A 27851-nucleotide genomic window follows, 5' to 3' on the forward strand; every position below is an offset into this window, starting at 1 on the left:
AGTTCAGCTTGTGGGCAGTTTCGCTCTTCGGCCTATTTAGTTGGTAACTTGATGTCCAGCTCGTGGGCCTTCGGTTCACCTAGTGTCTAGCTCGTGGGCTGCATAGTATGACTCGTGAGCTGTATGACTCGTAGGCAGTATGACCCCTGTGCAGTATGACTTGTGAGCTAGGGACCAGGGTGTGACTCTTAGGCTATGACTCGTGGGTGTTGAGTTCGTGACGTGCATCTGTTCCGAGAAGGCATATATACCAAAATTAAGCGAGATGTGAAATTTGGTCTTCTCACCTTTTTCGGTTCCGAGAAGGTGAGAAGGCGAGATAGTTAAAGGGATGGTATAGTGTTGGCTGGAGTGAGGATTCAGCTTTTATTATTTTTTTGTGTGTGTGAAATACTTAGAAACCACGTATGAAATGTATAAGCACCGACAATATTATTCTCAGAGGAGTTCAGACTATCATTCATGAAAATCGGTTTCGAAATGGCTGAGATTTAAGCAAAAAAGTCAAACAAAGCAATCCTAATAAAAGGTGGGTCCCACCTTTTATTAGGATTGCTTTGCTTGGGATCAGCCGTTTCAAAACTGATTTTCATCAAATAAACTTTGAATTCCTTTAAGAATTATATGAAGAGTTTGTTTGCGAAAACCGATAAGTCCATATTTGTCAAATGGACATATTTGCAATTAAAAGGTCAAGAAAAATAAAGAGAATAATAAGAAAATTGTTGCTTCTTTTGACCATAACTTCAAAAATATACCTTTATGTGTAGTGACCAATATATCATTTAAAAGGTATTTTTTTTGTACTTTATGACAGAGACCGTACTTCAAAATCTTCAAAAATGGACTTATCGGTTTTTACAAACAAACTCTTCATATATTCTTTCATATTTCATAATAGCTTTCTCATTATCTAAAAAAATCATCACCAGAAAACGCTGGAGACCAGTCCTGAAGCCCCATCTCAACCAAAACTGTAGCATCCCTTTAATCAGGGGCGGATCCATGCAGGAATTCTGTAAATGGGGGACGCAACTAATATTTCTGGTGCCACTTCCGGGTTTCATTTCATTTTTTTTCTTTTTATTTCTTTTGTTTTTAACGAAAAATAAAGGGGGCCGTGCGCCGGTTGCGCCCCCCTCTGGATCCGCCACTGCCTTAATGACCATGAGGTTTTGCCTTTGATATTATGGAGCCATACAGTTCTGTTTTGCTAAGGCTGAAGAAGACGTGGCCTCAAACCTAAACTTCTCGCCCTTCTCGCTGACCCAAGAAGTCGAGAAGACGAGATCGACATCGCGATTGTCTTCGCCTCGCCTTCTTGCATTCTCAGACTCGATTAAGAAGAAAAGAACTTCTGGTCGAGTGAACGAGATCTCGGATCTCACCAGTCCTTTTCGCCCGGCTCGGGACCGAAAGGGAGGTGTTTCAACGCCCTCAGACCCTTCCCCCCCCCCCCCCCCCCCGCCCCCCGCCTCAAAAAAAAAAAAAAAAGAGCTATGGGGCCTAGGCCTGTAAGAACCGATAATAAAAGTAAAGGTCGCCTTACAATATCATTATGGTATGTGCTGTGTATGCCTTCAGCAGTATTCTTACTTCCTGGTGAAAACGTTGGTGACTTTTCCATACAGTCATTTTTATAGATGACAAAGGAATTTTTCAGAAATTTTGAAGTGGATTCTGAAGTTGATAAATCTGAACAGGGAGACCAGCTGTAATACCATAATTTTTGTTTATAATAAGTGGATTTTGTTTAAAATAAGTCGATCTTAACCACTTTTAAGGTCACTTGAGTGACCTGGATTCGTTGTGAAACAGTCCGGGAAACAGTAAGATTAATCCCGTTTTCTCTGCCCTGATGGGCACTTGTACAATCTCCCGTGTCTATATACCTGCTGTAAATAAAGTAGACAAACCCGATCGAGCCTCATCCTTTCTTGCACCAAAAATACGAAATATTGATCCGGAAGAATGATGGCTATACAAGCCTGCTATAATACTATTAAAGGGTGTGTACAGTTCTGGTAGAGGTGTAGATTTAGCTTTAAACGTTTTGCGAGATATTCAGAAACCACTCTATGAGATGTCAAAGAGCATGCAATTCTAAGGGGTATCAAAAGTTTATTCGATGAAAATCGGGTTTGAGATGGCTGAGATATCCCAAAACAAGGTGAAACAAAGAGATCCTAATAAAGTTGTGGCATGTCGCCTTTTATTATTAGCACTTGTTTGGATATTTCAGCCATTTGAAAACCTATTTTCATCAAATAAACGTTGAATCCTTCCTAAAATTACATGCTCTTTCATATTTCATAAGAGGCTTTTCATTATCTCACTTAAGAAAGTTCAAAACATGAATCCCTACCTCAACCAGTACTGTACAGTCCCTTTAATTGATTACTATAGTAGTGGTGGTTGATGAGGAAAACTCGCTTTACAAGAATCTGTATGGAAGTCCTTAAATAGAACTCTTCAAGTACTTCTAAAAGGAATTCACACACTCAAAAAGAATTTTTTTGAAAATGAACTGTTGAAAATAATGTGACTTGCATCGAACATCTCCATCTTGGATCCTTGATATCTCAAACCTACATTAATGAATTTTACTTTACTGCCTTCTCAGTCCCTCCGTACCATCCAAAAAAAAAAAAAAAAGTCATGTTCATAATTACTCCACTCGCCAGCAAGACTAAGAGCATTCCACATAGGCCCACGGAATTACAAACCGAAAGCACATAAACCGAAACTGAATTCTGAAACTGAAATTGAAACTGGAGTGCAAAATCACGCCCCCGCCTTTTCCTTCTTTTTTTTCCTTGTAAATTCCAGGACTGGTGTGAAACAAGTACATGTACTTGGTAGTTCCACATATCAAATATGTAAGACGCTGAATCTTTCGTGTACTTAAAAACACATTTTTCCGTTTTGTATCCTTGCAGAATCAATTACGGGTCAGTATACTCCCAAAATAAAGTCTTTTATTCGCATATAATACAGTATCAAAGAGCTATTAGATGAGTGGACCCAGGTGGTGACTCCAGAGGAAAAAAAATATCTACAAAAGAAGCACGCCAACTCGCGATCTAAACGTGTAGATGTCAACAATCTCTTGCTAAACAGGATTCCCCCCCCCCCCCCCGCCCCCCCCCCCCCCCCCCCCCCCCGGCAGCGTTTTTTTTTTTTAAGACGGCACAGATTGGGGCATGCCGCGTGTTAAACCTATGGGAAAAACGTTGGGTTAGGGTTTTTGGTTATGGTTATGGTTAGGGTTAGGGTTGGGGTTAGGGTTAGGGTTAGGGTTAGGGTTAGGGTTTGATGGTTAGGGTTAGGATTAGGATTAGGGTTAGGTTTAGGGATAGGGTCCCCAATAAATTTTTAGTTTCCCCAATCTGTGCCGTCTAAAAAAAAACACGCCCCCCGGCAGTGGGTTTTTGTGTACGTCCGATATGCATGAACGGGAGTGGTATGCATTGTATGTCTACATGCGTATGTCGCAACCCACGGCTGTACACACGTGTAGTGTGTCATATGTGAATCAAAGATCGTATGGAATAGTGTACGATCTTTGTGTGTACTAGTATGTATTGTGCGCGTCGAATGCATACGTACGTAGCACCTTGAATAACTGGAACAGATGTCGACGGTGCTTAGGAAGCCCAATGTAATGTCAATGAAAGATTGGTAAAATGGGCGACAACGGGAAGGAAAAACGAAAAGTGTCCACATTTGATGATCAGCTGCATATCTTAACATCAGCTTTGGATGATGGGCAAAAATCTAGGAGCAAATGCCTGAGGAAACTGTTTCGAAGCGTAACAGGCGACTCCAGACCCTCAGAAGCAGAAGCAGTCCAACTTACACTCGGTCGCAACCACGAATGGCGGAGGCAGCAAACTCGTGTTCTAAAGGCCGTCTCGAAAATCGTCAGAATTATGATGATGACTGATAAAACAATGGTAAACTGCTCCCATTAACTGTCGTCATTTTTGTTATTCAGGAGTGCCGAGTCAGATATGGAATCTGTTTTATTTCAATGTTTTGTTGCAACGATTTTTTTGTTGGCTGTGGCCCGCTGCGGCCAGCTACCCAGCCATGCAGCCCAGATTGCTGATTTCGATTTTGACCTTTGAAGTGTACTGTTAGTGGTGAATTACAACAATATAAATTTAGGTACCCTAATTAAAAGGGGTGCCTAAAGCCCCGGTCACACAGCACTTCACGTCTAAATCACATACAAAAAGTTATGAAAATCTGGTGGACGTGGTCGTAAGTGGTAATTTTTTGGTCAATTTTGGTTTGGCCGTGATTTGTCTTTTATACATGTAGGTACCGTAGTCTAGATTCTACATCTATGCAGACTATGGCCGTTGGCGGCTGTTCCACTGCTCTTGCTGCTGCAGCACTGCCTAATAAATCCGCACGGCCAACCACGTCCAGCCACGCGTATGTACGCGGAAAAATCCATTTGTCAGTGATAAGCCGCTAAACACACGCTATTTCCCGTGATACCAACACGTAACACGCGTCAGATGACCGTGCTCTGCTCGTCACAGACTGCTATTCAAACTTTCGCGTCTTACCGCTTCTCCCCACAAGGCCAAGTTTTACCACTGCCGGAACTCCAACAATCATGTGTGTTTCACGTGTGTTGCACGTCTTTACCATGTGTGCCGCCTGTGGTTGTCCGCGAAATAAAATTTTGAGCAGTTCAAAACTTTTTACCGCGTCCGACACCGTTCTAATTTTTCCCCGCGTCCTGCCACGTCTATAAATCGACCGTAGCTCGTCTTACACTCGACATCAACGCGAACAACATCGTCTGCTTCTTGTGAGACCACTTTTTGACGTGTTTTGGCCGTGATTAAACTGTAAAGCGATGTGTGACCGGGCTTTAACATAGGTCATTAGACCGTCTAACAACAGCGATAGATCTAATTACAGCTCCCACAAGCAAACGTTGCATACAAGTCTTTGCAAGTTCAGTGTGAACTTCATCTCTTACTGTAGCAACGTGCGTAGTAACAGTTAGACCTATAACGCTATAGCGTTATGCCTCTACTACTGCCGTGGTACTACAAACAAACGAGTAGGCCTGCAACAGTACCGAGTAATTTACTAGTACTATAAACGTTAGACGTCTAACGTTACTACAGTACTACTAGTGAGTACTAGACGGGTCTATTGGCATTGCTGTAGATATCAAGCCACAACTTGAACAAGGGAAGACGTCTAGTCTATCCATTCCAGGTTATTATGAATGGTGAATTCCTGAATAAAGAACGTCATGAACAGGCCCCGCCACCATAACCCCGGCAAGCCCCACCAATGCCTGTCTTGAGTGTCTGTACGTACAGAAGAAATTACAATACTATGGCCTTCTTAATTCCCTTTTTTTCTGTTCTTCCTTTTCTCTCTAGCCATTCCTTTGTAGAGAGGTCTATAGACTAGAGAATGTTAGTCAGGCAAAGGGAAAAAAAAAAGTGTTTTATCTGCACATGTGCGAGACAGCTGTGTTGTCCCATCCATCTGGAAGGCTGTCTGTTTTGACCATTCTTTTTTAATCGTAGTGCCTGCATTGCACATATAAAAACTGAGCCCTAAAGTAAACTAATTACCAGTAGGCCTATGTACAATGTAGTTTTGCCTTTGGTGGAAATGGGGATTCAGGTTTTAACTGTTTGCGAGATAATTAGAAACCGCTAGTGAAACAGTGTATTACCATCTCCAGGGTCTGCAGGGCATACCATTGTAAGAGCATACATTTGTATCATTGGGATTCAAAGTTTATTTGATGAACATTGGTTTTGAAAACAGTGGGTGAGATATCCAAAATTGAAATAAAACAAAGTGGTCCTAATAAAGAATGAGTCCCACCTTTTATTAGGACCACTTTGTTTTTGGATATCTCAACCAAAAGTTAAAACCTGAATCCCGATCTCAACCAAAACTACATGTACATGTAGGTGTAGACCATCTCTTTATTAAAATGATTCACCTGAAAGATCAGTCTGTATCTTGTTGTCTTGGATGTGTTCCGCGCGGAGACGATGTCTGGCTTCACAGAATCCCCAAAGGAGAGCCATTTATGTCAAAGAAATTATTTAAAAACTCTTCGCCTTGACAGATTTATCTGTCTAATCAAATGGAAGGTGGTATTTTTAGGGGAAACCTTATAAAAGATTTACTTTCAGTCAAAGAGTGATTTAATCTTGGAACAGTCTCTCTTCATCAGTAATCTTGATCCTTTGTTTGAATTTCAAATCCAGGTTGGGCAGGCACGGGTCCCCTCCCTACACCAATCTCTTCCCTAAAGAATGTAATTGAGTATATGAATATAACAACGACCCAAGTCCATGGAAGACCATTTCGAGTAAACTAAAAAAACTTCATATCTTTTATTTGTCCAATGATATTCTATTTAATTGTGATGGGAAGGCAGCATTGTAGGGCCTATATTGAATTAGAACATATTATTATGACAATTAACATTTACATTAATTGTGGAGAGGCCATTTTGTGTGGTGGACTTGGGTCGTTCTTTGATTCATATCGACTTGGGTCATTCTTTGATTCATATACATGATATTCTGCTATTAGAGATGAGAGAAGGATGAGAGAGGGCGCTATTATATGAATGTAAGAATGACCCAAGTCCTTCATTCTTACATTAATATAAGATTCAACTCATTCGTTTCAGGCATTTCCAGGGGTAATTAGGATTTATCATTTACAACGATGTATACACAAGATGAGTCCATGCATAAACTACAAAAACTGTACAATTTCCCATGTCAAACTGAATTTGGCCAAACTTTGGACTTGGGTCGTTCTTATATTCAGGTCTTCAATTGTCCATTCACCCACCATGCAGGTACGCTGTAACTAGTAAGTTTAATTTAAGATCATACTTTGTACAACTCGAAAGAATGACCGGAAGTCTCGACAGGACTACCTACTGTAGAAGGTATACTGATGCTGATGCTGATTCCAACTTGGGTTGACTTGGGTGTAGAGACATAGATCATATACCCACATACACTTGTACATCTGTACAATGTAGCTGCTTAAAGGTCGTGTCACCTTTGGGAGCAGTGATTTAAAAAATGTTCAAGATATCACTTTTGATGCATCAATGTGTAGGTCAGTTGGATCACAAAACATCCTGCCTTATAAATTTCTTGCAATAAAACCTAAAATATATGGAGATATCACTATTTTTCTCATTAAACTGTATGGAACTGTAGATGGTTTAGTCTGGAAACATTTTTATTTATCTATTGTTAACATTTTGTATATTTAACAAATATTGATTATACTGGTTCAAATTTTTACATTTGTTGTTTCTATCCCTAACTCACATTTTAGAACTATTTTGAAGCACCAGTGCTGGGTTTTCATTTTATCTGCAAATGATAAATGATAAAAACTGTTGAGGACTCGTTAGCGGTAGTCACACTGGCAATAGATCGCAAAGTGCAAGATTGCGTAATCCTCGCTCAGTTTGTTCGTTTGTCAACACTGGCAGCCAGAATACTCCAAGTTTAAAGGGGACCTCCGGATGATTTTCGGACTTTTACATTTGAACAACTATAAATTAGTTAAACGGAGTACAGAGTTTCAGAATTTATAGTGAATGGGATGAGGAATGAGAATGTTTTGAAAATTTATAACAAATTGCAATGAACAAGGATGATGACATGGCAGCCTCACCATAAGAATGTATGAGTTGGGGCTCAAGGAAGCAGAACAAAAGAAGAAGGCATGAATAGATTTTTCACAGGTGAACTTGTTGAGCAAGTGGTATTGTAATGGAATTACACTGCTACACATTTCTGAAATATATGAGGTTCTGATGTCATCAACACTGTTCAGTGTAATTTGTTTAAGATTTTAAATTCATTGGTTTCTCTACTCAAGGACCACAATAAATTCCACGAATCTATACATGGAGCTCTCTATTTATGTACTGCATGATGTGAAATTATGAAAATCGACCGGAATGCCCCTTTAAGTTCTTGAAGCTAAGGTCAGCTGGTACACACCTGCGAACTCATGGGCTTACGATTCCATGGAGGTGTACTGTATTGTAAGGCAGTTTCCTGCATTAAGCTCGTTTTTAAACACCTTGATTGCTTGTAGAGCTGAGATATCAGTACATGTGTGTACATAAATTGAAGTACATAATGCAGTCAACCTCGCATAATATGTCTCAAATCAGTTGGAACTGAAAAAAAAAAATGGTCGGACTTTTAAAAAGTGAAGTTCAAGATTTGTGTACCTACAGTGCTGTAGGAGTATCTGAGGAATACATGCAGGAAAATGCAGGGATTTTATGTGCTTTCGAGTTTTAAAAGTAATGTTCATCTAGAGGGAGACAAACTGAAGAAACTCACACTTGAACCTTCACCCCTCTGAATAATATCTTTCTTTTATTAATGTTCATCTAATCCGACATCAAGGTATGCAAGATTGACTGTGTAGTTTCACATCTCGTCTCTACTCAGTTCCTCAAGATGGAGTGGCCAGAGCTCATCGAACTCTTCATCACCTGCGGCATCTTTGATGTCGTGAACCTACTGCTGCGCGTCCAGGTGCCCGAGGACGTCGCCCAGAGCGACGCCAGCAGCATCCTGGGGGACGCCTGGGAGTCCGTCCACCTGCACAGCCTGGAACTGACCAGCAACATTCTGGGCAGCAGCTACATCTGCCCAACGGAGGAGAAGACGCGACCCTTTCTCAATGCTGTCCTGTCCAACAAGAGCTTTCTGGACGTCGTGGTCAAGCATGCCATGGGTAAGTTTCGCCCCTGGAGGGGAGTTTCTTGGTAGTTTCATCTGATATTTGGTGTAAGTTAGGTGATTTCTGAACCCATTACTGCGAAAGTGGATATTTTCACGCAAGTCATTTTTCGTGCTCATAAAATGTGCAGCTGGTCAAGATGGATTCTGCTTGTTTTTAATTCTGTGGAATCAGGACATTGACTACCAGAACATGTGGCATGCAAAAATATTCGTGTGCTTTTATTTTCGCACTAGCATCAGGTTGCGCGAAATGTGTGAAAATTTCCACACTGCAAAAATTTCCACTTTTACAATATTCAGTACATCCCACTGTATATAAAGCGGTATATTTAGAAAGTCTATCTCTTTTTTTTAGTGAATCTGGACTTCCTAACAGTTTCAGCAGATGGATGATCTGCCATCGTGAGCAAAGTCACGAACTCAGAAATGTATTTGTGCTGTTCGCATTCATGTCGAGAACAGATTAAATGATTTTGCTTAGGCCAAGTAAAAAAAGAAAGTAGTTTCTCGTCCGGGTTTTTGAGCAAGGCGATGAGGGAGGTCCTTACTATTTGATATCTTACTATTTTTTCGAGGATTGTCAAAATGAAAGTAAAAAATGTGTTTCTCGTCCGGTTATTCTGAGAAAGGTAACGAGAGAGGGCTTTACTATTTTCTATATCCAATTTATGAAATGAAATATCACTCTGGTAGCTGTGTTATGAGAGACCAGTTCCCAAGTGTATGTCTTGCCTGCACTCTGTGCATTTTCAAACAAATAGATATATGTACCATACTTGAAATGAAACTTCATGCATGCAGAAATACATTTGCTTTTTCTTTCCACTACAGATGTCAAGGGAAAATGACCATTTTCATACTGATATTTAGTGTTGTAATGGCATTTCTGATACCAGTGTACTTGCAATTCTGATGTATTGTGCTATTAATTGAAACAGGTATAAAACATGTCTTTCAACAAATGTACGACTGAAATAAATTCCATGATATTCAAAACACTGCTTTATTTATCATTGGTGTTTGTGACTTTTTGTGTCCACACAGCTGGTATGTATCTGCATCTCTTCACAGTACAATTGTAGCACATTCAACTGGAAACTGGCTTGTACAATTGCAGATGGATGTCAAAATGATACTGATATGGCATTATAGCATTAAACATTTAAAGATGTTTCTTCATGTTCTAAAAAGACATTTGATAATCACTCATCATTTGGATGATGAATGATTGTATACCACACTACAGGTGATAAGACTCACGGCCGTGCCACTGCACTGGCACCGTACCTTCCGACACTGCACACATATGCACATAGTCACAATGACATGAAAATGTATACAAACTCGATACAATCCTCACAAGCATTTGTACAGTACAATTCATCCGCTTAAAATATGAGAGACGGGGAAAATACGAACAATGCGCGAAATATGCATGGAATATCAGCGATTGTTCGCAAAAATGTTGCCGCTATCGCGTTCACGACGTACCCAGAGACTCCAACCCCAAGCACCTTCTGATCTGGAGATTCTCGCGCCAGAAACCTCTAGCAAACCGGAGACTCCAACTTGATGTGCGCGAAGCGCGAAGTTCCTTGCGGCCGGGGTCCAGCTCTAGGGTTCTAGAGATGCTATCCCGTGCTATCTAAGGCTATTTTTCAACATAGTAATGGCAATATTAAAGTAAGAAATCATTTCAAGCTGGAGAAACAGAGCCAGGGCGGGAGAAATTAAATCTCAAGCGGGAGAACGGGAGATTTTGCAAAAATGGGTTTTCGGCGGGAGATCTCCCGTCGAAAACGGGAGAGTTGGAGTCTCTGCGTACCGAGTGCGCTGTACATCACAGCCCAGGCCCGCGCGCCCATCCAACTACAGTTCGACTGCTTTGTGGGTCATTTCTTCTTGCCGAGCTCGCAGTGTGAAATGCATGCGTTATTACCACTGAACTCATGCGTTATTACCACTGAACTCATGCGTTATTACCACTGAACTCTGTTTGAGTTCAGTGGTTATTACATACGCATAACAGAAGCTACAGCTAGCTGTACTACAGCTAAGTAGAGGACGCAATGCGTAATTAGAAATGAGACATCACGATTGCTAGGTGAATTGTCGATTTTTTTTTTTTTTTTTGGCGGCCGAAAAATAGTAAATATCAAAAAAAGTTGATGCAGCAACTGAAAATCGATGCGGGCGGGGAGCGGGCTGGGACGAAAATTATGAATTTCTTGGTATTTTCAGCGCCATTTTGAAAATAGTAGATAGTAAAATAATTGATGCGGCGGCCAAAATCGATGCGCGCGAGGACGAGAAACTGGTTTCTTTTTTTACTTGGCCTTACTGCTCAGTTCGCAAATAGCATCCAGCTTTAATACAAAATTGATGAAAATTGAAACCTCTCGAAGTATGGCATGAATAACCATGAATACCCACAAAATCAAGAAAAACAAGAGCTTTTATAACAGTTTTTGATACTGGGTTTTAATAGAGTCATTAATTATTTGCTTTTACTCAATACACACTGTACATTTAAGACCCGTGTTATACATGAAAGCCGGCCTGAGGCCTGCTTTTCGTGGCCGGAACCAGGCCGCTTTGTGGACCATTTACACATGAGCTTTGGGGCCGGCTCAAGTGACGACGCTCCTCATGGACCCTGTTTACACATGGGCCAGTCTCACGTAGTCTTTCCCTACTCTGCTCTTTAATTTCGCTGGGTGAATTTGATTTCGATACTCTACCGCGCTCTTGCCCCTGCCGAAGGTCATGTGACCAGTCAACCGCAGCTCCGAAAGTCGGCCTCGGGCTCGGTACCATTTACACATAATTGTAGCTGGGCCAGCCTGAGGCCAGCCTAACTTTTGTGTGACCATTTACACATACGAGAAAGCCGACCTCAGGTCAGCTTTTTTGTAAGATGTGGAACAGGGGTCTTAAAGTTATCACTGAATTTGTTCACTTGGTGAAGAGCTTCATTCTGCAGGGGGATTCCATTGTTTGCCATCGACTTTTGTCCTGTGTATTGTGGACATGCTAATCTGTGTGTGTATTTCATCATTAAAGCTGATAATTTGTCACAGGAAAGCCATCTAAAAGTGCGAGAGAGTAACACTGTATGTCACTCTCATACATGGTGCTTGGGTGCTTTTGAATGCTTTCCTAAAGCGAAGCGTACCGTACCCGCACCAGAGGAGCGCTCGAATGCTCCCAAAGTGTACTGTACCGTCCTGTACTGAGCCAAAAGTGGACCACTTCCCGATGTGCTCCAAAAGTGTACCAAATGTATGCACGTGTCATACGCATACAACTTGTACTTCACAATGCAAAGACTTCTTTCTCTTTGTTCGGGACAACTGTAAGTACACAGTACAGTGGACTCCCGTTATAACGAAGTCCTCGGGACCGGCTATTTTCTTTCGTTATATCGAAATTTCGTTATAACCGAATGAATAAACAATAAAAATACATAGAGTTGACAATGTTGTGGCCCTAAATTTTACTTCGTTGTAACCGGTTTTTTGTTATAACCGTGTTCGTTATAACGGGAGTGCACTGTAGTTCAAACGTGCCAGGTGAATGACCCTTTGGCTACAAAATGTTTGACCTCCTCTAGAAATAGCTAACGAGGTACGCTTTCTCAACAAAGCGCTTGAATGCTCTAAATCTGGCACAGTATGGTACGGTACGCTGTAGTTCAGTTCACTTTTGGTTTGCTTTATGCCCCAGTCACATAGACATCCCGGATCACCCCAGACCACCCCGCATCTGATCCGGGGAGAGATCCGTGTTGACGCCGAGAGGCCAACAAGGCAACTTTTGGAGGTCAAAAACATCCGGCGGACTGCCGTGTTAGCAGAGCAATCCGGGGTGGTCCGTGTGGCTGCCGTGTAGCTGCCGTGTTTGTCTGTGTAGACGCCGTGCTCTTCCGGCCTTATCCGTGTAGCTGGGGTGTTGATACCGTGTGTAGTCATACCAAAATCCCGGATCTCCCCGGAGCACCGTGTAAATCCTTGAGCATCCTTGTGACTGGGGCATTAGAGCGCTCAAATGCAGCCCATGTGTTTGACCTTAATGGACAAAAATTGTCGCTTGTATGACTTGGAATCATCCCCACTGATAAGCAATTCACAGACCCTTGATTGTGTAGAAACCCAGTCTGCAAGGAAGCAAGCTACAAACTAAGTCTCAATTTACATCAAATTTCAGTCATCCCCTAACTCTACATTTCTTGCTTTCATTTCTCTTTTTTTTTCCCCCTCAGAATCAACAAGACCTATGATGATTTCCTTCGCTCTTCACATTTTATATCACTGTGCTACGGCAGACGTTGCTGCAGCGAAAAAGGTAAATGGATGGGTGTTCTCCTGATTTCTGGGGGAAAATCAATGTACTGGAAAAAGTTGTAGACACCGTTGAAATGGCTGTCAGAAGTGAGGCCTTCTAGTTTTTGTATTTGTAAAAATCATAAATAGAAAGTGGGGAAGCTGTGAGCCATTATAAATACATGGCTTTTATTAAAAGAAGAAATAGTTGACAGTACTATGAAAAAGATGTAGTTTTTATCACCCACTTCCTTCACAGACAGTATTTTAATTTCATGATTTTGCCACAATCTGTACAGTCAGTCATGTACAATGTACACTGTAACTACAGTAGTAAAGTAGTCACTGTGACAACCAAACAACTGTCAGTCTTGAAAAACAGTATGTTACATATTTCTTTGTGGTGATAGTAAGACAACCATCGCTGCGGGGAAGTTTGTGGTTGGGGTGCAAATGTGGGCGGAGTCCTTAACGATGGTCCAAGGAGGCCGAATGTACATTGTAAGGATAGAACTGACAAGAACTACCCCTCCCACGTCCACCCACACATACACACGCATATATATGATACATGTACTTCAAACATGAAGAAAACAAAACAAAACAAAACATTAGTGGCTGGCTGTCTGTGATTTCAAACAAACAAGAAAATTTAGAGCCAGAAGGTCTCAGCTAGAGACCAAACATTCCCAGTGTAGTAGCCTCCATAAAGAGACTGGATAAAAATATCCAGTAAACAAGCAAAAGAAATCGAAGCTAATTAGACATTTTACAGCAGAAGCAGGAAGTCATGCTGACATATTTTTTTCATGTTTTTTTTTTCTTTTTTTTCTTTTACCATGATAGTGTTCTCTGGCCTTGACCAAAAATTTCTGGGTAACCTGTAGATTTTTGTCGAGCCCACCGGATGCGAGGGGAGACAAAGGGATCGCCTGCGGCGTCTGTCCGTCCGTTGTCCGTCCGTAACACTACAAAAACTTTAATTATAACTCTCTACTGACGACTTCAATTTCAATCACACTTGGAGGGAAGAGTGGTTATACAAAGTTGCACATTTTCCCTATTATGAAGGTCACCTCAAGGTCAAAGATCACAGGCAGGGGTCAATGAACTTTAGGGCCCAATGTTAAGTTTTTTATGGCGCGTTTTGATTATGGCTCATAACTTTTGATGTATATGTCCGTTTGTGGCCAAACTTGGCTGGTAAATGTCCCTTGGGGAGTTGAAGGTCACCAGAAGGTCAAAGGTCATAGACGAGATCAATGAACTTCCGGGAGTTAGAAAAACATTAATTTCTTCTACGCGAATGGGCGAGACACATTTTGGCGCTTGCCTTGTTATTGTATGCGTCAAGAGTCTCTTTGGTGTGGGTGTAATTCTGAGTTGGTGGCCATAATTATGCTCTCACAGCATCACATTCTTGGTAGACATGATCTCTTCCTAACTCATTTCTCGGTGGATTCCTGTCAAATGTGCTGTAGAAGAGTAATAATGATAATATGAAAGATTTAGGTACAGTATTTGTAGCTCTTACATGACCAAAATAAACTATTTAAGTGTTTTACGGTTAGCAAAAGAAATTATGTTAAGCAACTACAAGTAAGTATCATATTTCACAATCATAGATATAGTTCTTAAGATAAGTGAGTCTATAAAAATGTCTTTGATTTGAAAATGTCAATGGAGGAAGAGAAATGAATGTGAGGGGGGGGGGGTCCAATTTTTGGCCCTACATTTTGTAGTTGTACATTTTCATCTTCTACTTGAGAATGCGTGGTCAAATTTTAGTAGAGCTGTGTGTACAACAATGTAATTTAGATTAGTGACTACCTGAAAGATGAACTTGCGATACTCGGGTGAGCACAAGACCCCCGGGTCTCTTGTTTGATATCTCAACCATGTCAAAACCGATTTTCATAGAATTGTATGCACTTTGATATTTCATAAGTGGTTTTTAATTATCACTCAAAAAGTTAAAATCTCATTCCCCAATCCCAACCAAAACTATACCATCCCTTTAAAAGCCAATGTAGCTATCGTAACATGGCAAAATTCTGACATCAAGCCCTGTATTGACATAATTATGATGGCTGAAATCAAGTCCATGGTTTGAATGAAGTCCATGGACTAAAAAGCGTGTGTAATAGTACTCTAGATACTTCATCTCACTATTAAAAGATATGTTGTTAAGTTATAAGAAAATTGAGGTTGATCTAGGGATGCATAGTTTGTCTGACGCAGGGTAACAGTAAGAGTCTGACCGCATTTGTGGTCTAGATCAATAGATAGATGAAGATACTGCATACAAGGTATAGTGACAATGATCTCTTTTACAGTCAGTAGTACAATGTAGCTTAGGCAATTAAAAAAAAAGTGATGGTTGATCAGTGTGTATCATACAACCAGGTGAAGAAACATACCAAACTAGAAGAGAACTCTGAGTGCAGAACCTCCACCAAGCAGCTCATCACCACCCATACACGCATGATGAAAATCGCTCTATTTCCCAATAATCGCTTTAAAAGAACGCCCCAGAAAACAAACTAGTGTTGAACTCATTAGCCTCCCGCTGCACGGCTCTGTCAAGCAGAGGTAATTACAGAAAATAGAAATAAAGTCGTGGCATGGGTGAGTTTGAAAAGTCGCACAATTGTTTCCCCGGCAGATTGCGAGGAAAAAAGAGCTGTTTCTGCGGCTCTGCGAGTACGTCACCAAGGGCAACGCGGTGAAGATGGTAACGGACTGGTTCCGCGGGGGCGTGGAGCAGTATGAGCTGGACCTGCTGGGGGACCGGCCCCAGGGGCTGCTCCCCATCTTCCACCAGGAGCCCTTTACGCAGCGTGCAATGGACGAGATGACTAAGGAGGAGCAGCGAAATGCTGCCCTCACGTTTGCTGACAGCCTTCAGCTCTTCAGTCTTCGAGCCATGGCTATGGTGAGTGCTCTTTGTCACTCTAGACTTTTGATTTTTTTTTTTTAATGACTGAGGTTTTTTTTTGACAAAGGAGGACAAGAAGACTATGAAAAACAAAGTTTTTGCTTCTGTCAAGTGCGTTTGTCACCTTCGCTGACAGTCTCCCAGTTCTTCAGCGTATGAACTATGCCCCTGATAAATGTGCACTTTGGTTCCAGACAGGAAAGTTATTGCTGATAAAAAAACAAGATAACAGAAGCGAGTCAAGTGGTGATGGTGATGGTGATGATGGTGATGATGATGATTATAGTGGTAGTGGAGGTGATGATGGTGATGACGGTGTCTGATGGTGATGGTGGTGGTTATATGGATAGTGAAGGTGTTGATGGTGTTGGTAGTGATGGTGGTGGTGAAGATGGTGATGGTGGTCATGATGGGGATGGTGATACATGTAGTCGTGGTAGTGTTGATTGTGATAGTGGTGGTGATGGTGATAGTGATTATAAATGGTGATTGTGATAGTGGTGGTGGTGGTGGTGGTGATAGTGGTAGTAATGGTGCTGGTGGCTGCCGTGGCAGTGATGGTATTTGTGATAGTGGTGATGGTTGAAGGAATGGTGGTGAAGATGAGGGATTGTCTTTTTGTCTAATTCCTCGAATGATACAGTTTGATGAATGCTCACCTCCAATCACATATCTTGGGGAATTTCTTTCAAATTTTTGTCCCCGCCGAACGAGTTCGAGCAGGGGACTATGAAACGGGCTCCGTACGTGTGTGTGTCCGTCCGTCCGTGTGTCCGTCCGTGTGTCCGTCCGTGTGTCCGTGTGTGCGTCCGTGTGTGATCAAAATCTTCAATTTGCTACTTCTCTGTCATTTATGAGCCAATTTTGATTCTGTTTGCTTTATATGATAGCACTACAAGGGAGCTTTGAAACTTCTACACAGAATTTCAGTCGTGACCTTTGACCTTGACCTTTGACCTATATTGTACATTTTGCTACAAAATGCTACTCCTTCGCCATTTCTAACCCGATTTCGATTCCGTTTGCTTTATATGATGGCACTAGGTGAGGGCTTCAAAACTTCTACACAGAATTTTGACCTTTGACTTCTTTGACCTTTGACCTTGATTTTTGACCTATATTGTACATTTTGCTACAAAATGCTACTCCTTCGCCATTTCTAACCCGATTTCGATTCCGTTTGCTTTATGTGATGGCACTAGGTGAGGGCTTCAAAACTTCTACACAGAATTTTGACCTTTGCCTTCTTTGACCTTTGACCTTGATTTTTGACCTATATTGTACATTTTGCTACAAAATGCTACTCCTTCGCCATTTCTAACCCGATTTCGATTCCGTTTGCTTTATGTGATGGCACTAGGTGAGGGCTTCAAAACTTCTACACAGAATTTTGACCTTTGCCTTCTTTGACCTTTGACCTTGATTTTTGACCTATATTGTACATTGGCTACAAAATGCTACTCCTTCGCCATTTCTAACCCAATTTCGATTCCGTTTGCTTTATGTGATGGCACTAGGTGAGGGCTTCAAAACTTCTACACAGAATTTTGACCTTTGCCTTCTTTGACCTTTGACCTTGATTTTTTACCTGTATTGTACATTGGCTACAAAATGCTACTCCTTCGCCATTTCTAACCCGATTTCGATTCCGTTTGCTTTATGTGATGGCACTAGGTGAGGGCTTCAAAACTTTACACAGAATTTTGACCTTTGCCTTCTTTGACCTTTGACCTTGATTTTTGACCTGTATTTTACATTGGCTATAAAATGCTACTCCTTCGCCATTTCTAACCCGATTTTGATTCAGTTTGCTTTATGTGATGGCACTAGGTGAGGGCTTCAAAACTTTTACACAGAATTTTGACCTTTGACATCTTTGACCTTTGACCTTGATTTTTTACCTATATTGCACATTTTGCTACAAAATGCTACTTCCGGCGGGGACATATATTACGCACCGCGTAATTTCTACTTTTCCTTGTTCTGTTTACTCATGGCATAGGAAAATCTAGCAGCTTATCGTTTCTAGTGAATGTACTCCTACTGATCTATCTCTCATAGGGGTCAAACGGCACTGACCCAGATTAACAGTTACGGAAATACTTAGCTTTGATTTCAATGATGTGTTGCTTCCCAATGGATTTCATTCTAAAATTAATATGGTGCTGTGCGGGTTGTCATTCTGATAAAAGTCTGTGTAGTTTTTGGCTATGCAAACCAATTGGGTTGATTTGTACATCCTGTTGTGTCATATTTATTTTTAGTTGTTCATAATTATCAAGTATTAAACAATTCCAACAGGTTTAATCCAGCAACGGATTTCAAACGCAACAGGTAGCTTCTAGGCCATGGGGTGAGCTGGTTTTTTCGCTTGTTTCGTTCCGACAACTGCGGCACTAAAATTTCTCCACAGCTACGTGTAAACAAATAACCAAAAAGGCTACAGGAAAAAGTTCGACACAAACCCTCCTGTAGTATTTTGGTAATTTAGGGGGAAACAGTGAACTTTTTTGTCACTGAGGAGCTGAATATGTATACTTTGCCGTGTACGATATTCATTCGCGAACGATCATGTGATGTATGTTATCCAATCCGAATCGAGAATTATCGTTTACGAGTCAAAATGGCCGCCCCCTGTGAGCCTGTCGACGCGTCTACGTCGTCTGCTCTGCCGAAACTTTTAAGATGCGTTATTATGCATGTAACATCAATGATGTTTGAAAATTTCACGGCTATGACAAAGCTAAGATAGACGAAACCTATTTTGTGTGCCAAAGAGTGGATCAAATTGAGTGGGGGAGACCGTGAAATCGCAGACCAGAACGAAGTGATTCAGCTGCTCGGGGGACTGACTATGACTGCAACCTACGTAGGATAATTTACAGGTTAGTTTACGTGCGTACAGTCGTAGCAGTCGACACTGCAGTGCAGTCTCTCTCATGTTTAAATGCGTAATGTTAATGACCATGATGACTACAAGTACAACGTTAGCTATGTTATGAACGTTGCTTGTGTATGTTATAATGGGCGCTAATGCAGTAGCTTAGCCGTTAGCGTGTCTGTTACATTTTAGATAAATTATCTTGAATTTCACCTTGGCATGGCATACCGCCGTTATAATGTAGCCTAGATGTAATTTTACATGTTGTTCTATGTACAGCCCAGGTTAGGTTGATGTGGCTGATCGGTGATATTGTTTTGTAAAAATCTTGACACACAGGACTGGATTGAAAAAAGTCTAAACTGCATGTAAATTTATATTTTCATAATCATGGCCATGGAGTATTAATATTAAAAATCTATCCTGTTTCTCTCACCACGAAATTGGCGAATCCCCCCTCAAAACACACATTTAGCATCTCATTAAATTAACTTATTAATATTTGATATAAATAGGTCTAAAAAACCAACAATGACAGGAACATAATTTCAACAATTAAACTCCCTAAAAGATATGATTACGGTACCATTCCTTGCATTATGTTGTGCCAAACTATAAAGCAGTGGGTAGTGGCGATAGTGAAAGGCCAAGGATTACTAGTATTAATGATGATAAGGCAGTTGTATTCATAATTATGATAATTGATATTGCATGTGATCAGGTGCTGAAAGCTGTAGATGTAATTTAAAATCAGTAATTGCACTGCAAGTACAAGTTGAAGTAGTTGATGATGACAATGATCATGAGGTGTTAATGATTACCTGGCATAGTACTAGGGCCTATTGGTAATTACAAGATTCAAATATTGGCAGTCAATAGTCTACCGTACATTTAATGATATATTGAGTGTAATGTTCAACCCCTCCCTCTAGCGTTTAGCCTTTTTTTCCCCCTAACAAAATCCAACGGCTAATCATTGCTGTTCATTTCTCCATTGTATTAAATAGGATTCCATGAAACGTGCTACAAGAGGTTTAAAGATAGCAAACGCCTGAATCTCGCTAGGAAACGAAAGCTGAAGGAGGAGCCTGGTCCGTCAGCAGGAGCATCTGTTTCCTCCCCAAAGACGCTCACATCAAGATCAAGATTTTCTTCTGGAAGCTCTTCAGGTTCTGCTGTGTTGCCTGCAAAATGCATCATTTGCAACAGAGTCAACCTGCTCATTACTTGCCAGGGGAAATAGGTTAATATGATTGATATTGAAGCATGAAAACATTGTCATGTTACTATAAGTTGTCCTTGATAAAATGGAGCAATATATATACACCACTGAAACATTTACACACATACACAAAGAACTTCAGTGCAAAGTTCAGAAACAACAGAATGTACTGTACATGCACCAGTGCTTTGGTCAATGTGATTGATATTCAAGAATTGACATCTTACCAAAGTTGTGCATGATAAAATGTCTTTGTAATACAGATTGCTTCCTGTATTTTGAATGCCAATGTTTGTGCAACATGTTTTGACTCCTTGCCTCAGTATGTGATTGTTCGCCCTTTAGCAAACATTTCTGCCCACTATTATGATTTGATTAGGGTTGAATTATTCTAAGAACAAAGATGTTTTCCTAAGTGTGGTTTTTTTCATAAAAGTGAATGACTACATTTAAAATTTGTTTCTCCCACTCTGGGAAAAAAAAAAAATGTAAATATTATTAATACTGAAACAGAATGTTCATGTAGAAAGGTCAGTACAATGTACGTGTGAGTACAAAATCAGTTTGCTAAAACTAATACACACCAGCCAAATGAAAATTGTGCATAAGTTTAGTCAGGTTTGCACAGATCCTCTGATATTGGAAGTTAATTGCAATGTTATCATAATTTTTAATGCCAAACCTGTTTTATTCTCTCCAAGATTTTCAGGTACACATTGCCTCCAATACAGAATCCAACAGTTTTCACTCATGAATGGGTAAACTATAATTTTGCCTTTATTTTATATATTGGCATTTTTCAAAACTTTTACACTCTTTCAAGGATATTTGGACCATGGAATGTTCCAGGAAATTTATTAAAACTAGAAAATTTGACTGGTTATCATTTTGAGCTATCTTACATGAAAGGAGGTAGTGTCCCACCATGTTGTAACCTAATGATAGTAATGAAAACTTCAGGAAATTTTATGAAGATTAAATTTTCTAAAGTACTGTATAATATTTCATGAACAACGTGATTGCTATGTGATCTAAGTATATTAAAGCTTCTTAAGAAGAAGAAGAAGAAGAAGAAGAAAAGAAAAACATGTTTACTGATAAACAATATGATCTGTTTAATAGTAATGTCTCATGTGTGTAAATGAGTTTGTATGTGTGCGTGTGAGTGTATAATACGTCAGCGTTTTTATGCACCTGTGTATACATGTGTAATGCACTGATCAATACATGTATTATATCATTGTGTGTGTTCATGTTTATGATAATCTTTTTTATGATGCTGATGTGATAAATGGCCAAGGCATGTAGAATGATATTTTAATACACTTGGGTATATTGAATCTTCATGACTATGTGTGTGCGTATGTGTGTGTGCATGTGAGGGTGTGTGTGTGTGTGCAATAAGATTCTCCCACATGCACGCGGACACACACACAAACAAATGCACTGAATTTTTTTCTTTTTTTTTTGCCTTGAATGATTAGTCATTTGATCAATAACATGTCTTTGAACAGAATATAAGGCATTTGCCTTGACCTCTGACGGTCAGTCAGTGCTCTCTCTCTTTCGGATGGTCTCGAACCACTTTGCTCTTGTCTTCCTTTGCATAGCCAGCATCAGGAAAAGCTGAATCATGAGATATAATGCAACTATTAAACCAAAACTTCACTTTTTTTTTCTAGGTATATGGCTAAAAGCAGTGCTTTACAAATGTGTATATGTATTTCAGCTTAGAAACACTATGGGAACTATACTGCGGCTAGCAGCCCCATACGCATAACTGCGGCCAGCAGCCCCAAACGCATAGCGTCATGGGGCTGTGAACTGTAGCATACAGGATCATGACGGAAGTTTTATTGCGGACTAATATCAACTTAAAATCGGGAAAAAATCTTCAATTTGAAGACTTATTAATAAATTTGAAGTATTGATAAGAGAGTTTGTGCAAGGTTTGCTTCTGCAAATAGTTCCTTTCTGTTCAAATTGATGACTAAATGTGACTCGGTCGAGAGGAAACTGGGAGAACTACACTGAATTGACGGCCAGCGCATGCACACACAGACAGTCAATGGATTCGAAATTTGTGCGCAGTGATGTGTGCGCCTGCGCTGACCGTCAATTCAGCGTAGTTCTCCCAGTTTCCTCTCGACCGAGTCACATTTAGTCATCAATTTGAACAGAAAGGAACTATTTGCAGAAGCAAACCTTGCACGAACTCTGTTATCAATACTTCAAATTTATCAATAAGTCTTCAAATTGAAGATTTTTTTCCGATTTTAAGTTGATATTTGTCCGCGATAAAACTTCCGTCATGATCCTGTATGCTACAGTTCACAGCCCCATTACGATATGTGTATTGGGCTGCTGGTCGCAGTTTATAAAATATGGATTTTCGCAAAAACTACAGGATATTTCGAGGAGAACTTTTTACAGTATATTTAGGATGTACAAAACATCACATTTCCGCATTCAGAAAGTAGTGCCAGTGTTGCTGGAACGAAACCCATTTTCTAAGCCTCTTTTTCAGCTTCACCCCATGGCCTATTCTATCTTGGTGTTATGTTTTTCATTTCAGATGTGTAATGTGGATACTGTTGGAACAGATTTAGTCGCCAAGGATCCAGATCTTTTAACAGTGAGTATGAGGTGTTATTTCTATTCTTCACGGGTGGTATTCTGAAATCCTTCCTAGGAAGAAATTTCTTCCTAAGTCAGGAATTTTACCTAAGTGGTATTCTGAAAATCTTCCTAAGTTTCTTCCTAAGTCTACTTAGGAAGAAGGGGGCGGGAGTATGCAAATTTCTGACTTGGGAAGAAGTTGGTATTCTAGAATGCACTTAGGAAAGAATTTTAGGAAAATATTTAGGAAAGCTCCACCCCTGTCCTAAGTACGTTGTTAGGAATAGCAAACTGCAAGCATCGTGATAGGCGCGCTTGTCAGTCATTGCGCGCACATGTACTTTGATGCGCGAAATGAGCGTGACAAAGGGGACATGCCGTGCACTCGTATATTTGACCCTACGTCATAGTAATATGCGATTGTCATTGGTTAGTTCCTTATGATACAGCATTTCGTATTGGCTTAGGAAAGGACGTGGGCGGGGATAAGGATGGCCTAATTTGCATTAAGAAGTGCCTAGGAAGACATTTCAGAATACCAATTTTGTCTTTCCTAGGCACTTCCTAAGTTTCTGACTTAGGAAGAAACTTAGGAAGAAACTTAGGAAGATTTTCAGAATACCACCCAACGTCTACATCGTCCACTCTGGAGCAGACAAGAGTAAAACCTGCATATAGTTGCCACATGTACGTACAGAAAAAAAAAGAAGAAGAAAGAAATAGACTTTATAGAGGGATGACCACTGTACACAGTCAGGGACGGATCCAATTTTGTCACGTTGTATCTGTAGAATACATTCCGTGCACATCTCCCAGACTGGCATAGATTCAATAAGGACACAAGATGGTAGGAATCGTCCTTTCTCAAGAACTAAGTTAGATTTTGTGGAAATCAAACCATTTGTTCAAAAACTGAAGTATATTGAAAGCGTCAGTCACTTCAATGTGCCATCATATACACTGTAGATAGGAATACTCCTACAATTTGTATGAAAGCCAACTTATGAAAGAGACACAACTCTTTGGAAAAGGAGGAAGGAAGTGTTGATGTTTGTCTGCCTCTACCAGCTTAAAGGTACAGTTTACCTTTCGGAGCAGTGATTTAAAAAATGTTCGAGATATCACATTTGAGGCATGTGCGTAGGTCAGTTGTATCACAAAACATCCTACCATGTAAACATTTTGCAATAAAATCTAAAAATTTAAGGAGATATCACCATTTTTCTCAATAAATCATAACTGTATATAGTTGTGTCTGGAAACGTTTTATTATAACTATTCACTATTTGTATATTTAACAATGATTCAAATTGATTATACTGATTCAAATTTGTACATTGGTTGTTTCTATCCCTAACTCTCATTTTATAACTTCTTTGAAGCACTAAAAGCTTGGTTTTTCGTTTCATCTGCAAATAGTCCAGGCTAGGCTCCATAGAAAGTGCACTTAACCTTGTTTTTTGATATATACAATGTTTTTTGATGGATTCTTGTCAATTCGAGGGTGCTGATTCCAAATCCGATTGATGCCACTCGCGTAACCTTGAGCATTTTCGGCAAAACGCGAAAATCCAAAATGGCCGCCATATATGCTAATTTGGCCATGATAATCCCAGTTATGTCAATTTTATGACAAATTATTCCATCAAAGTTTTTTAAATTTTTATTCCTTGAGTAATTCTACTTGCACATGCAAGAAATTTTTCATTTGAAGAGGTATATTTAGTATTTTAAGCTTATTTTCAATTCAAAATGGCCGCCACTCTTATACTCATGTACTATATGAATGGCAAAAAATATGCATAGAAATAGAAGACAAATTTTCAGTCACATACCTATGCTTTTATCAAGTTTTGCATGTCCAATGCAAATCTGATGAGTGCCACTTAAGCGAGCAAACAAACAAGCAAACGAACAGAAGGTTTATTGTTTTTAGGCTTATTATATTCTTCTTAATACAAAACTTCAAAATGGATGCCACTCATATACCCCTGCACAATATGAACGGCAGAGCGTGTGAAATAAACAAATTTTCTTTTTTTTCTGTCACTCAGGTACACTGTTTACCAATTTGTGTGCTGATTATAAATCAGAAGGTTGTTACTAACAAAGGCTGTTTTATTTTTTGATGCAAACATCCAAATTTGCTACCTCAATCTGAATTTTTCCCTAGGTATTTGGACAAATCCACCAAAACTTGAGTTGACGCCAACATCAAGATCGTTTATCAGGAATTATTATAGATATGAACATTTGATACATATACTTGCCTTGAGATGTTCAACATCAAAATATTCATTCTGATTTACTGAATTAAAAGGCTGAATCCTAGATGATGACACAAATGAAATTTCCAATTAACTGTCCTGTTCTACATTATCTAAAAGCGATATTATACAAACTTTTCAGTCCCCTCATCCGAGAAAGAACACGAGGCAGGAGAAAGTGGAAAAAGGGACCACCTCACTTCCTATTGTCAAATCTCTGAAATGAAAACAATGCCCCAAAGTTTTTAATGTTAACCCAGATGAATTACATATGGTAGATGAATTTTATCTGCGGGTTTTTTTTTTTCGGAGTGAATGTGTTTGAGTATAGGCCTATGATGTCGAGGGAGACTCTGAGATCTGTACAGTGCTGCCTCATTCTGAAAGCAGTGTTATAACAACTTCACACTGCTTGTCTTTAATCTTCAGCATTTGCAGATTCAGGATTGCTCTCGGTAACCAGACCAGCTGTGTTATGGCCACCTTAATGGTGGCTGTAAACTAACTCCAGAGGTCTTTTTAACATATTATGTGGTGACATTACATTCACTTCACGTAGGAAGTTTGCAGATGATCTTGCCTTTACGTCTCATAGAAAGTCCTTGGATGACATGAGCCGAGTACTGACCCATCTCAAGACAATAGTGGAGTACTTCATCTTCTGGAGACTTTCCCCCAATCTTTATTAGATTATCATCAGACCCATGCCTTCCATATTAGTAACCATCTTGCCAACGCTATGTTCAAGGTAGCCCTCTGTGGCGAGCCTTCCAAGCATAGGCTAAGGAAGTCCATCCTCCTTCACTGGCACTCGATCACTCTCCCTCACTCTGGAAGGAAAAGATGGCAAGTGTCACCAGTGCCGTCAACGCATACCCTGACCTTCCAAACACGATAGCATGGGGGGGGGGGGGGGGGGGGGGGCATTTCACGAAGCGTTTTGTCTGACAAATTTGCTCTCAGCCAATCGGATGCAAGGATTAATAAGCTTATAACAGTTTGTCAAAAAGAAAAGATCTGACAAAACACTTCATGAAATGCCCCCTTGAACAACCTGCCATCAATGCGCCTGAAATCCCACAAGCCTAGATTTCCCTACAACTGTAACTTGAAAGCTTTGACCCCAAAACAGGTTGGTGCAGATGCTGGTCTGATGTCATCTCTGATACCACCCAAGTTACCTACAACACTGTCTCTGGCCTGGCAACAAAGCCACAGGGCTTCAACGGGTGGTGATCAAACAAGTCTTCATGTCTTCATCCTGTTTCTATGGCAAATAATTGCCCTCTGACCCCTGAGGAAGTGGTGAACATCACCAGATGTCGTTGCAATTAAAACAATTGCAGGACTAATATGCATCTTTAGCCTGAGAATTCTGCAAATTTGGGGCTGATGTCGCCTGCTGCTAAACATACAATTAAAGGGTTCTTTAAAGACAATAAAAATGACAGTTTTAGTTTTAAGACAAGACTGAATGAGATCATGATGTCAAAGTGTATATTATCAACACCTTGGAACTGTGAGAGAACTGAAAGAGGTACCTCACATTACTCCTTGATTGATGTTTAATGAACAGTTTGTACGGTATTGCATTAGGACAGTTTCGTTTATGCCTTAACAGTTTTTGTTGTTTTAATTCAAGAAGAAAATCAGGTTTGCTCGATAATATCAAGGCGGCACTTCTAAATTAAATCATATCAAAGTGATGGAGGTTATGATCCATTTCGAACTCGCCTCAGGACTGCTCCTCCCCCCCCCCCCCCCCTCAACTCCTTGCTGGAAAAAAATCTACAATGTAAAGGGTTTTTAGTTGTGTCATTAATGTCCGATGTGTTTTTGTCTGCATCCATGTATCTCTGCACTTACTATATAGGATTTTCTGTACTTTGTTAACATGGTTTTAGGGGAATGCATAATACAAGCTTTGCTTTCTAGCTTTCCCTCCATTTTCAACATTATTTGATAAATACCATGTATCTAGGCTCCTTAATATATTGTGTTAGCATTACATTTTTATATTCAACCGGCATGTAGAATATGATGGTATATTGATTCCTTGCGAGACGTTTAGTGAACTTATATTGTTGAGAATTTTGTTGAGACAAAATGAAATATATACGAAATTGTGTTCAACATCGTAAGGTTTATGAATATTAAATGCTCATATATGTAGGCCCACTATATATTGTAAGTGACACCTAACACATTTCACATGCAACACTTTATGATAGCGTAGGTACGGGACTGGAAATACAGTAAATTTGTTCTATATTTCCATATGTTTTTGCCATTCATTACATAAGCATAAGAATGGCGGTCATTTTGAATTGAAAATAAGCTTAAAATACTAGTGAGGTGGTCCCTTTTTCCACTTTCCCCTGCCTCATGTTCTTTCTCGGATGAGGGGACTGAAAAGTTTGTATAATATGGCTTTTAGATAATGTAGAACAGGACAGTTAATTGGAAATTTCATTTGTGTCATCATCTAGGATTCAGCCTTTTAATTCAGTAAATCAGAATGAATATTTTGATGTTGAACATCTCAAGGCAAGTATATGTATCAAATGTTCATATCTATGATAATTCCTGATAAACGATCTTGATGTTGGCGTCAACTCAAGTTTTGGTGGATTTTTCCAAATACCTAGGGAAAATTCAGATTGAGGTAGCAAATTTGGATGTTTGCATCAAAATATAAAACAGCCTTTGTTAGTAACAACCTTCTGATTTATAATCAGCACACAAATTGGTAAACAGTCAACGGCGTAGCCAGGATTTCATCTTAGGGGGGGCGGTTAGTC

The 27851-nt window shown here is 40.0% G+C and overlaps 1 protein-coding gene across 1 annotated transcript; it reads left to right on the forward strand.

The window, feature by feature from the left end:
• Window positions 1–3673: 3673 nt before the first annotated feature.
• On the forward strand, window positions 3674–22844 carry LOC139743827 (uncharacterized). Its single transcript, XM_071654283.1, has 5 exons — window positions 3674–3956; window positions 8505–8793; window positions 13063–13145; window positions 15789–16058; window positions 22740–22844. The coding sequence occupies exons 1-5, from the start codon at window positions 3687–3689 to the stop codon at window positions 22842–22844; spliced, it is 1017 nt and encodes a 338-aa protein (XP_071510384.1). The 5' UTR covers window positions 3674–3686.
• Window positions 22845–27851: the final 5007 nt, after the last annotated feature.

Source organism: Diadema antillarum, unplaced genomic scaffold (genome assembly GCF_040938485.1).
Source record: "Diadema antillarum isolate AM-2024a unplaced genomic scaffold, OU_Dant_1.0 seq00001110_RagTag, whole genome shotgun sequence".
Taxonomy (NCBI): domain Eukaryota; kingdom Metazoa; phylum Echinodermata; class Echinoidea; order Diadematoida; family Diadematidae; genus Diadema; species Diadema antillarum.

What these genes read in the sequence shown, in the direction of transcription:
- LOC139743827 (XM_071654283.1), top strand. Translation starts at nt 3,687, where the DNA reads ATGGGCGACAACGGGAAGGAAAAACGAAAAGTGTCCACATTTGATGAT. An exon ending in TGATGACTGATAAAACAATG is followed by an intron (nt 3,957 to 8,504) that starts GTAAACTGCTCC and finishes GTCTCTACTCAG; the next exon opens with TTCCTCAAGATGGAGTGGCC. An exon ending in GTCTTCGAGCCATGGCTATG is followed by an intron (nt 16,059 to 22,739) that starts GTGAGTGCTCTT and finishes TTTTCATTTCAG; the next exon opens with ATGTGTAATGTGGATACTGT.